General features: G+C 35.1%; 1 protein-coding gene across 1 annotated transcript in view; it reads left to right on the top strand.

Moving 5' to 3' along the window:
- Trhde (thyrotropin releasing hormone degrading enzyme) overlaps positions 1–13,335 on the top strand; it is a 377,936-nt gene that overhangs the window by 271,711 nt on the left and 92,890 nt on the right. Inside the window, 3 exon segments of the mRNA XM_038315022.1 lie at positions 944–1,009; positions 1,992–2,182; positions 6,294–6,382. Coding sequence (XP_038170950.1) covers positions 944–1,009; positions 1,992–2,182; positions 6,294–6,382 — 346 coding nt within the window.

The raw sequence follows: 13,335 nt of genomic DNA, 5'->3' as shown, positions 1-13,335 counted from the left end.
ATTTATACTGAAATTTCCTTCTCTGATGTTAATTATCTTCAAAATGCCAAATTCCTCATACATTATTGAAAAGTCAGCAACTTCTTTTCATTTCAAGAACTTTGATAAAAATATTAGAAATTGTGTCTTCTTTCCTACATATTGTTAAGAAAATATAATTTTAAATGTAGGGATTCCTTCATTTTTAAAATATAAATCAGTCCTTTTTCTTCATTTTTGTAGTTTGAAATCAGAAAAAAAATCAGATGCTAATTACCTTGATAGCTGTCACCTTGATAATGAGACAGACCACACTTCTTAGAAAGGAGTAAGGTGTGAATCAATGTGTGTAGATTTAATCACTAAAGGAACATAATGAGAAATGGAAGATCCTAAGCCTGAAGTTGAGAAACAAACTTAGGAGGACATTTTTATTATTATTATTCTTAGTAATATGTGCTTCCATACAGAAATAAGTATCCCTTTCCAATTGTCAGTATTTCCTTTGCATAGAGCAACTAGAGAGAGATTGGAGAGTGGGTAATTCCCTCTCAGTATCAGCATATGTCACCTAAAGAATATTTTTTGAAAGAGTGTTTCTCTTTGAACAATTGAATGGGGTGATTTTGTTCTGCATATTTCATTGCAGAGGTCATTTTTCCCTAATGAGCTGATGTTGACCAACTCAGTCAGAGTATATCCTTGACCTTGGGAATCCATAACATGTGATTATAACTGTGACGTCATTGTTAGGAAATTAGGATTGTTGGGTGACTTAGGAAGTGTGCTCTACTTAAACATCTCGGGAATATTTTCAAATGCTATTCTAAATCATTTTGCTTGTCTTCCTCTTTTCCTTAAATCAGTTCCACATGTTGAGATGGTTAATTGAATGGAGAAATAAATGTGTTTACTGGTAATTGCTTAACCTTTGAATGGTAATTACAATTTTATATTCTTATAGGATTATTTAACTATTCACAAGTATGGCAATGCAGCCAGAAATGATCTTTGGAACACATTATCAGAGGTAAAGTAGAGGAAGCAGAAATATCAAAGTGTCTCCTTGAGCAACTGAACTTCATTTATAAGACATTAACTTCTATGGACATGGACATTTTATATTTGCTTTCTATAATTCCTCTTTTTTCATATTTCTTTGGTGCTTTATTTTTATATAATATAAAGAAGAGGAGATTTAAAATTATTTGACTTAAAAATGTTGGTTAAAATACCTTGTCTATTTTGAAAAATGACACTGTTTTTAATGAATTGATAATTTCACAAATGTCTATATTCTATTTGGATCAGCAAATCTACCTCCATCCTCTCCGCACATGCCTTCCCTGTTTTCCCCATCATGATTCCATCCCAAGTTCAAGGGTTCATTTTAAAATCTCAGAGTCCACTTATTGTTGTCAGTGTGTGACCCGGTGTGGATCAGCTCTGTGATGAAGATAGGCTGTATAGCACCCTGGGGGCTACGTACTTTAAAAATATTTGACTCTCCTTCTCTCACTAGTCACCAGTTGCCAATAATGCCTCAGCTAAGGGTGGGGCTTTGTGATCTCCCTCTGCCATCTACATTGGCTGGCATGATCTTGCACAGCTCTTAAATACTATTGAATGATGTTTTATTGTGGTATTATAGGTTCATGTTCAAAAGAGAGATATTGAACGTTTTAAAAAAACATTTACTATATGATAGTAGAACCTATCAGGAATGCAAAATGATGTAAAAGTACTTGTAATAATTGCTTACATTTTATATTCTGCTATGTAAAAAATTTAATATTAATAAAACTCAGCTGTACATATATATATGTGGAACAAAATAATATAAGAAGTTCAAAGCAAGGCGATTAATTTTACTAGCATATAATGCTAGTTTTGCTGATTTTAAATGTTTTCATATTGAGGTGAATTGCAATGGTAAAAATAAGGACAGATTAATGTTAATTATGCTTGCAAGAAGTGTTAATAGATTAATTTGTATTATTTTGGTTGCAAAGGCTTTAAAAAGGAATGGAAAATACGTGAACATACAAGAAGTAATGGACCAGTGGACACTCCAGATGGGATACCCTGTTATCACCATCCTGGGAAACATGACAGCAGAAAATAGAATAATTATCACCCAACAACATTTCATTTATGACATCAGTGCTAAAACCAAAGCACTCCAACTTCAAAATAATAACAGGTATGGTACCCTTATTCTCGTAGGAGATTGTGATTTTTAATAATTCCCTTTACACATTAACATTTTAAATTGCTGAGAAATGTTTTACATTTAAAAATTTTGAAAAATGTTTAATTTAATGTTGAGAAAATTCTGAAATATAAGTGGAATATAGTTTTAATCTATTTATTTGCTATTTCATTGTGGTTCTTCTTTTGCTCTTATTTCCTCAAGATTTTAAAAAGATTTTGTTTTTTTATTTAATAAATATGGTGTTTCGCCTGCATGTTTGTCTGTGCACCAAGTGAGTGCCTGTTGCCCAGGTAAGCCAGAAGGTCATTGGATCCCATGGAACTGGAATTATAGACAGTTGTTAGATGCCATGTGGGTATTGGAATTGAAACCAGGATTCTCTGGAAGAACAGCCGGTGATATTAACCACTGAACTTCCTATCTAGCCTCCCCTCAAAAATTAACTTTTAACATATCAGCATTTATTTCAGAAGGCAGAACTGTTGAATTAGCATGGCAACTTTCAAAGATAAGATTTGCATCTTCCCTTTTTTATGACTAGTTCTTGAATTAAATTCAATAGTTAAAATGTGTTCCTCTGAATTAAGTAGAATTGAACCAAATGTGCTTTACAAGACAAATGAGAACCGAAACTAACAATCCAGAAAAACTCATTACACCAAAGTTCTGTACTTAATAATGTCTGAGCTAAAGGAACATAATATAGATCTTAAAATAATCCAAGCTTCAGTGGGGCCATGTCGGATCAACATATGTTCGTTTCCTCTCCATTACAGTGCTTGAGCTCATTGACTAGATACAACACATAGAGAATTGCTCCTTGTTGGGATGAGTGTTTTCAAAACTGAATCTCACTCTATGGCCCACTTCATCTCAGGTTCACTTTGCATCATGGGCTGGTCTATGACTCACAGAGATCTTATTTCCCCAGTCATTTCATGTGCCTGAAATCTTGACTTATTATTTTAACTCTTTTTATTGAAATTCTTATTCATTGTATTACATGTTTTCTATTCTGTTCCTCATTTAAAGACTGAGACAAAGGAAGATCAAACATTTTATCAGTCAGTTCATTTCGTACAAGAAGCTCTAGTAAGAGTGGATTGTAGGGGTGGGGTGAAGGAGGGGCAGAGGTAGGGACAGAGGGGTTGATATTAGTGAAGAAAAGTAGTTTTTAGTTGGGTTACTCATGCTTTCTCTTGTTACTTTGGAAAACTAGGTGTCTGACTTTATCAACCATGGATATCCATGAGACCTGGCACATGCATTTTCTTGTCATCTAAGAGATCTGGAAACCATTGCCAAGTCAATTTGGTCCAGGCATGGATGTACAGAGCCATGGTTGAGAAATTCACTGGTGCTTTCTGATGAATGCATTTGGCATTTGGTTTAGGAAAGCGGGTTCACTATTTTTAGCCTCTGTATATATCTGTATGTGCTCATGTGCATTTTTGTATGCCAAATTGCATATGTGGAGGTTAAAAAAACTGCCTCGGGTACCAGTCCTCACCTTTCATCTTGTTTGAGACAGGATCTCTTATTCATCATTGTGTACGTCAGGCAGGATTTCTGGATTATGCAGACCCAGTTTTGCCTCTCATACCTCCATAGGAACATTTAGATGATATAAGTGTGTACTACAACTTTATGTGGGTGCTGGGTATTTGAACTTGTCTTCTATTCAGGAAACCTGTTACCTACTGATATTTCCCTCCGGCTATAAAGCAGAGCCTTACATCCCTGACTCTGCATATACATTGACCTTTTCATCTATCTCAGCCAACTCTCTGAGCTCCTGCAGTACACATCACCCTGCCACAATCACATTGGTCAGAAAGAGTGTCAGTCCTTCTCTACCATTTCTGGTCCCTGCTGCACCAACTGCTTCTTGCTATTTCCTCCCTGTCTGGATTCAGGGTCAGCATTACCAGGCATCAAACTTGGCTTTACCCGAAAGCACTTTGCTCTGGCAAAGTTAGAAACTGGGTCAGATCTGGGAGAGCTGCCATCCTGACACAGTGTCACTGATGTAGTAAAAATATCAAGGACACATAAAGGGTTACAGGACAAATTTGCACAAGAATACTTTGTCAGTTTATCACGTACATTGTTATACTAGCTGTGGACCCGGTCTTTTAAAAGAAAGTGTACCGTCTGGGTTGTGTGAACTTATGCAACCCGAGCTGCTAGAATTACAGAAGCATGTGGAGGATCCCAACCCTGAACACTTGCCACGCACTATATAAAGGGATGTGATGCTGATGCAAAGCTTTACATTGGCCCCAGGAATGACTTTCTTATTTTAACATAATAAAATCTATACTTGAAATGTAGCATTCTAATTTTATATTATTGATCATCTAATTCCCTGTGACATTCTGGTCAAAGATTCAATACCAGTTCTATTTGGTCTTTGCAGAGATCCCTCCTAACTCTACTATACAATGTATCCCATTGATGTAATAGAACTTGTTCACCTATGCCAAAATTTCTAGTAAGTTGGACATATTTTCTAAGCTGAGTTAATTATTTGTTTACAGTTTTTCCAAGCACATAGGGATGTTACTACAATATCCCAAAACATTTTACTGGATCTAGTAGATATATTTTTCATACATAGTCCTTGTATTATAGCATAGAAAGATCCTTATATAACTAAAAATTTCCTGAAGTTAGCTGATGTGTGACATATTGTGACATTTGTGCTAGAATCCTGTTACTTAGAAAGTTGGACATTTTTGTGGCATTTTTAAGTAAATGAAATCACTGCTCTGCAGTGTTGCATAAAGTCTCCTGATATTCTGAGTTGTTCCTGAAGCTTTCATGTACACAGAAACATGTGCACCAACTCAGTCCGGCTTTCCTTCTCTTCTGAGGTGGCACCAAAAGTTTATACTGATCTTCCTTTAGCATTGATACTATTTCTTATAAGAAGTTCTTTCCTCTCAACTCAAACATGCACACGTTTTCTGCCTTTCTCTACTAATTAGAATTTAATGTTGATTTGCTGTAAAATGAATCCATTGATGGAAACAAGCAGTTGCAGAAGCATGGACGTGCTCACTACACAGTTTATTTCCTCAGACATTCTCCCCCGAAACTTTTCAATACACTTTTCACTCACACAGTGATAGAGTATGCACAAAATTTCCTGTTGGATTTCAGGTATTTATCTTCCTATAATGTAATTGTTGGCTGCTACTCTTACTAGAGTCACAATGCAAGGTTAAAATAGTTTGTCTATCATTCTAGAAGGCTATAGACTACAGTTGATGGATTTATTGTAAAAAAGCATTCCACATACGTCTGGCTACTTACTCATTTGAGATTGCATGGACATAACTTCATCTATGAGTCTAGACCTCAATTTTTATCCTCTAAAGAGGTAAATGAAACAAAATGCTTCTTTTTCATAGCCGAGATTCACGACTGACTGACCCCTCATGTTTGTGGTTTCATTGTAACATCCACTTAGAAATTCTTCTCAGAAAACAGAGCTCAAAATGTGCCCACGTTATTCTTTATATAGATCTGAATTTTAATGAAAACTGATTATTTTTGTTCTTACTTTATTATTTGCTGAGTTACTTTGGTGCTCCATATTAATCTCTCTGTAAAATATGTGGTTAGTGTCCCTCACACTTGCTAGGCAATAAATAAGGACAGTATTAATATGCATATGTAGGAAACTACTGAATTGTCTATTAGTTTAATCCAGAAAAAAGTAGAAGAGAATTATTTATAGACTTTAATCAATAAACAGCAAAGCTCAGATTTACAGATTTTAGTTGCACTTATTTCTAAAGTGCAAATCTATTTTTGCAAAATAAATTGTTTCGTAGAAGTTCTTTTGCATTGAAGTTAAAACTATTAGATACCAAGTATATCTTTAGTGTGATTGGGAAGGTGTGTTTGCCTTCTACATACACTCTTTAGGCCTGAGACTTCTTTGGTAATTCATTGATTGATTCCTTTATTGATGAATTGGTTATTTTTTTCCAAAAATGTAATGAAATTTGCCCAGAAGGAAATAGGCAATGCTTGCTTGCTTTTGTTTTGATGTAACTGTTTTATTGTTAAAGCTTTTTTTATTTTCCAGTTACCTGTGGCAGATTCCATTAACAATTGTGGTAGGAAATAGAAGCCATGTGTCTTCAGAAGCAATTATTTGGGTGTCTAACAAATCAGGTAAAATATAAATTCTCTCCCAGGGAACTGTTGTGCTCAGATAATTGTTTAGATCTTAACCTCTCTTTTCAGCTGCTTCACAATGTGAATGAAGATAAATTATCATGAGAAAACATAGTAGCGATAATCACGTCTGCAAAATTAAGCACAATATAGTTTCTAAATAGCCTAATTTTAGACTGATATGGAAATATTAAGTTTATTTGTTTCTTTCAGAGTCAAGAGAAAGTAATTAAGTATAGTATCAATCTTCTTAGAGCTGTATGAATTTATAATCCAAAACATAATTGAAGTATGCTCACAATTAGTCACAGAATATGAAGAATCCTGAGAGACCTTCTTTTTTAAGTCTTCCTTGATTTTATTTATACACTTTTTAAAAATACGGTCCTTTCAAGGTTGTAGGGAAGTACAAGAAATGAAGAATGGAATCCCTTCTGTAAGTTTATCATTATTCTACCAAAAATAAAAAGAATTATCAGAGAATCTTTCCTTCAGCCTTTTTATTATAAGAATTTTGTATGTATAGAAAACTGAGAAATAACATTTGTTGAATGCCAGAGTACATCTAGAACTGTGCTAATGATTCAAGTGGGTTATTTCTTCTATCTATTTGTCTGTCTGTCTGTCTGTCTGTCTATCCATAAATCCATCCATCCATCCATCCATCCATCCATCCATCTATCCATCCATCCATCCATCCATCTATTCTATTTATTTTATTTATCTATTTATTTTGCATCCCGGACCCAGTCTCCTCCCATCCTCCCCTGCTACTCCTTCCCCACCCCATCCCCAATCTCCTCCTCTTCTGTCTCCATCCAGGAAAGGGCAGGTCTCCCAGGAGTATCAATAAAACATGGCATATCAAGCTGCAGTAGGACTAAGCCCCTCCCCATGTATTAAGGCTTGGCAAAATGACCCAATATGGGAAATAGGGTCTCAAGAGCCAGTAAAAGAATCAAAAACTAACCTTTGCTCTCCCTGTTAGGAGTGGGGCCAAGCTACATATCTGCTACATATATGCAGAGTGCTTAGGTTAGTTCCATGCAGACTCCCTGATTGTCCCTTCAGTCTCTGTAAGCCTCTTTGAGCCTAGGTTAGTTGATTGTGTGAGCCTACCTGTGGTGTTCTTGATCCCTCTGGCTCCTATATTATTTTCTCCTCCTCTTTGGTTGGATTCTCAAACTCCACATGTTTGGCTGTGGGTCTCTGCATCTGCCTCCATCAGTTGCTGGATGATGCCTCTCTGATTACAGTTGATCAAGTCACCAATCACAGAGATGGCCAGTTCAGGCTACTTATTCACCATTGCTAGTAGTCTAACCCCGAGTCCTCCCAGTACTCTCCTGTGCCAGGCTTCCACCAGATCCTGAAATGACCCTCACCATCACTCCCTCATTGCTCTCCCCGTCCTCCCACAACCTGATCGCTCATGTTCCCATCCCCACCTGCCCTCAAAATCTCTTCTATTGCCCCTTCCTATGGGAGATCTGCATGTCCCCAAATGAACCCTTCTTGTTACCTAGTCTCTGGTTCTGTGGATTGTAGCATAGTTATCCTTTTTATTTCTTCTACAACTAATATTCACTTATGAGTAAGAAAACACCATGTTTGTCTTTCTCTGTCTGGGTTCCCTTTCTCAGGATGATTTTTTTCTAGTTCCATTCATTTGCCTTCAATTTTCCTGGTGTCTTTTTTTTTTTAAACAGCTGACTCTATTGTATAAATGCCACATTTTCTTTACCCATTCCTCAGTTAAGGGATGTCTAGTTTTTTTTTTTTTATTTCTGGCTATTACAAATAAAACTGCTATGAACACAGTTGAGCAAGTGTCCTTGTGTAATGTTTGAGCATCCTAAATTAAATTCAAGAACACATCAAGATCATCCACCATGACCATGTAGGCTCATTCCAGAGATGCAGGGATGGCTCAACATATGAAAATCTCTCAATGCAATTCATCATATAAACAAACTAAAAAAGGGAAAGCCACATGATCATCTCCTTAGATGCTTAAAAGGCCTTTGACAAACCCCAACACTATTTTATGGTAAAAGTTTTAAAGGGTTTTAAAGGGTTACAAAGGAGATACATAAATATAATAAAATCAGTATAAAGCAAGCCAATTGCCTACATCAAATTAATTGGAGAAAAATTCAAACCAATTTCACTAAAATCGGGAACAAGACAAGGCTGTCCACTCTACATACCTATTAAATGTAGTACTTGGAGTTCTAGCTAGAGTAATAAAACAACTAAGGGAAATTAAGGTGATACAAATTGGAAAGGAAGAAGTCAAAGTATCATTTTTGCAAATGTTATGATAGTATACACAGTTTCCCAAAGCTACTGGGGAACTCTTACAGCTGATAAACACCTTTAGTCAAGTGACTGGATACAAGATTAATTAAAAAAATATCAGTAACTCTCCTATGTACAAAGGATAAATGGACTGAGAAAGAAATCAGAGAATTAACACCCTTTATAATAGCCTCAAATAACATAAAATATTATGGTTTAACTCTAACCAAGCAAGTGAAAGACCTGTATGACAAGAACTTCAAGTCTTTGAATTTATATATCAGAAGATGGAAAGATCTTCCATGCTCGTGGATAAGGAGGATTAACATGGTGAAAACTGACCATCCTGCCAAAAGCAATCCTTGGAGGCAATGCAATCCCCATTAAAAATCCAAGCATAGTTCTATATAGACCTTTAAAGAACAATACTCAGCTTTGTATGGAAAAACTGACAAATCAAATCTAAGATAATTAAAACAATACTATACAATAAATGAACCTCTGAAGGTATCACCATCCTTGATTTCAATCTTAGTGTCTCTATTACAGAACTATATTAATAAAAACCACATGGTATTGGCACAAAGCAAACAGGTAGATCAATGAAATAGAATTTAAGACCCAGATGTAAATCCACACATCTATGGACACCAGATTTTTGATAAGGAAGCCAAAGTCATACATGGAATAAATAAAGCATCTTCAACAAGTGGTGCTGGTCTATCTGGATGATGGCATGTAGAAGAATGCAAATAGGTCCATATATATTACCTTGCACAAAAATCAAGTCCAACATAAACACAGATGCATTGAACCTGATAAAAGAAAAAGTAGGAAATAATCTCCAATGCACTGGCACAAAAGACAGTTTCCTGAAAACACCACTAATAGGCACCAAGACTGAGAATTAATAAGTGGGACATTACAAAATTGAAAGTTTCTGTAAGGCAAAGAACACCATAAATAGGACAAAACAACAGCCTACTGAATGGGAAAAGAACTTCACCAACCCCACATCTGGGAGGGATGATTTCCAAAATATATAAAGAACTTAAGAAACTAGACACCACAAATCAAAGAGAAAAATCTAAAAGCAAAGAGGATCACTCATTATTAAATAAATTGAACTGGTCCCAGCCATTGTGGGAAGATGAACTGTGTACCTTGTACGCATCTCATTTGTAAAACTAGAATGAAACCTGCCTGCTGAGGGGGTAAGAAGCTAGAATAGATTATCTTCAGATTGTTTCTCACTTTACTAAAACTTTTATTGCTTATTTTTTGGATAGAACACTATCTTCTTTTATCAAATACTAAGTTGATTATGAGGAACAGAAGAAAATTGATGAATATGATTAAAACACCTTCCAAGAAAAAAAAAAAGAAACTGGACACCAACAAACCAAATAGTCCAATTTAAAACGTGGTACAGATTTAAACAGAGAATTCTCAACAGAAGAATCTCAAATGGCCAAGAAACATTTAATGTTCAACACCCTTAACCACTAGGGAAATGCAAATCAAAATAACACTGAGATTGCATCTTACACTTGTCAGAATAGCTAAGATAAAAAAAAAAAAACACAAGAGATATAACATAATGGAGAGTAACTGGAGCAAGGGGACCAGTCCTCCATTGCTGGTGGGAGTGCAAACTTGTACTGCCATTTTGAAGTCAGTGTGGCAGTTTCTCAGAAAACTGGGAACCAGTCTCTCACAAGACTTAGCTATATTGCTCTTGGGCAGAGGCCTCATTTTTTTTTTTATTTTATTTTTTTGTTGTTATTTCAGGTTTTATTTTTTTCCTTCATTTTTTTTATTAAAGATTTCCGTCTCCTTCCCTCCTCCTCCCATACCCCCACTCCTTCCCTCTCCAGGCCAAAGAGCCATCAGGGTTCCCTTCACTATGTTAAGTCCAAGGTTCTCCCAACTCCCCCTAAGTGCAGGAAGGATAGCAACCAAACTGACAAGGCTCACAGTGAGCCCGTCCATGCTGAAGAGTCCAAGCCCATCGCCGTTGTCCTTGGTTTCTTAGTCCTCCTCTACCGTCAGCCACATTCAGAGAGTCCAGTTTGGTCGGATCTTCCATCAGTCCCATTCCAACTGGACTTGGTGGTCTCCCGTTAGTTCTGTCCCGCCATCTCAATGGGTGAATGCACCCCTCACGGTCCTGACTTCCTCCCTCATAATCTCCCTCCTTTTGTTCCTCATCAGGACCTTGGGAGCTCAGTCCGGTGCTCCAATGTGGGGCTCTGTCATTTTCTCCAAAAATCCTAGAGAAGCTAAATAAGAAGGTGAATCCAAAGAAAAACATATAGTTATCCTCCTAGATATTGGAAGTAGACAAGATTGCCGGACAAAAAAATGAGGCCTCATTTTTAATCTCACTTTGTGGCTACCTTTTCTTTATCAGGATGTCCCTTTGGGTGAGAGAATCAGCATATTTCTCGTGATATTATGTAATTGTAAAGCCAGTTGGGGGGTACTTAGGCAAGTCATCAAACATCCTTGTAGGAAGAATCAAGCCTCAGGGAGCTGAAACAGATAAGATTCCATTTTATTTCTAAATATCTTCAAATAAGATAGTGAACTATTTCAATTCACTGTCAGAAAGAAAACTATTTCTTGAATCAAATCTATATCCTTCATGCCAGCGTGTGAAACAGGTTCTTATATTTCTGTGTTTCATTGACTTGCAGAAAAAGACAATTATCTTTTATGTAACATTTCACTTAAATCTAGATGGTCAAGTGTGCTCATATTTTACTTTCTTACTACTTTCCAGGAGCTAGTAATTGATATTGTTTTACTAATTTGTAGAAAGCATTTTAATGTCACATATCTTTGGAGTAAAACCAGGTCAAAATATACAAGCACTGATTTTCTTTTAGGTATTGCTCTTGTATGGATATACATATATATCCTACAACACACACACACGCACACACACAAAATTTTAATGCACTCTTATAACATATATATATGTTATAATTTTAATTATAAACATAATTTTAATGCACTCTTATAACATATATATATGTTATAAGAGTGCATTAAAATTTTTACTTTAACACATTTGATGTTTTTCATTTGAAAGAAAATACTTATACTTTCTCAATTCAATTCCTCAGAATTAACATTTATACCATGGTTCTGAGTCACCACTTATATATCTTTATAAATGTCTTTTCCACTCATAGAGCTGTTTTATTTATTCATATACTTTGTTTCAAAATGATGAGCAAGAACACTGAGTTGTCATGGTAATGTTGTGATTGTTGGCATTATATATATGACAGAATAATTCTCAGATACAAAACAAAGTATCTTTGGATGGTGGTATGGGTATAGAGAAATCAGATAAATGCATCAATTTAAACTATGGTCGGGTGTAGTGACTGGCAAATTCCCATAGTACACATCTCATTCGTCCATTTCTATCAGCTCTTGTTATAATATTCCCTTAATCATATGAGTATGAAAAATAGTGCCAAACACTGCTTGTCCCATTGATGGATATGTCTGATGATTGTTTTTTAAATATCTGTGCATTGGTTTTTATTAAAATTAACCATTCTGCTTAGGCCAAGTGTTGACCTAAAATACTGATGATGTTGAATTCCTTGATCATCATATGTAGATGTGCAATTTGTAAACAAAAAGTTCTAGGAGGGTACTATATACACAGACCTGTGGTACCTTTGCAACCTATATAGGACAGTGTATGTCATTTCCCATTAAGCCATAGTGAGTTCTGTTTGATGTATGTGTGGTCAAGTTAAGTTGTTGAGGCTTGCTAGAGATGCTGTATGAAATAAGTACATCTTGAAACCCTATAATGAAGAAACAGGAAAGAAAGAGGGTCATATATAAATATTAATTTTTTGTGCTTCCATTTTAAATGTGTTCCACATTGTTTTGAAGTCTTTCATTCTGATGACTAAAGTAAAATAAAATAGAGTTCAGGGTGAAAGACTGGCTTTTATATCCTTTCTTTTACATGCTATTTTGTCTCATTTAACTCAAAATATAAACAAGTAATAACAAATGCAAACATTATAAAACATTAAAAATAATGTTTTTCTCTTATCACTGTAAGTTAAAATAAAATATAATTTCATTATATTGGCCAGTCAGTTTTTTATAATTTTATTATCAGTACTGTATATTTCATTTTATAATATTAAGGTAAGTCACTAGTATGTAATATCTATCAATCTGATCAAATTAATCATGTGTTATTTATAGTTCATTTAAAAGACACATTGGCTATATAATCAACTTACAGATAAATTACAGATTATTATAGTCTAAAAGTAGTATTTCTACCAATTTTTATGTTTCTAAAGGCAGGTTAAAATGTTCTTTTCAATTTATACTATGGAAATGAAAATAATACAAACATTTATGAATTTAATAACTTGTATGCTAACTGGCTATTCCTGGATGGTGAAAGGAAGGAGATAAATTTAATGCCAAACATCAGGGAAGAAAAGATACAATACTGAAGATAATTTGATCCCCAATATTAAACATAGCATTATTTATAGCTTTGCTATAGTGATTGACTTGCAATCTGCAAACTCTGAAAAACAGTATTTTCTTTTTTATCTTCATTTTACAAATGTGAAGATCAAGTCTTGATAAAT

Source organism: Arvicola amphibius, chromosome 17, assembly GCF_903992535.2.
Source record: "Arvicola amphibius chromosome 17, mArvAmp1.2, whole genome shotgun sequence".
Taxonomy (NCBI): Eukaryota; Metazoa; Chordata; class Mammalia; order Rodentia; family Cricetidae; genus Arvicola; species Arvicola amphibius.
This window is presented reverse-complemented; position numbering and strand designations above follow the sequence as displayed.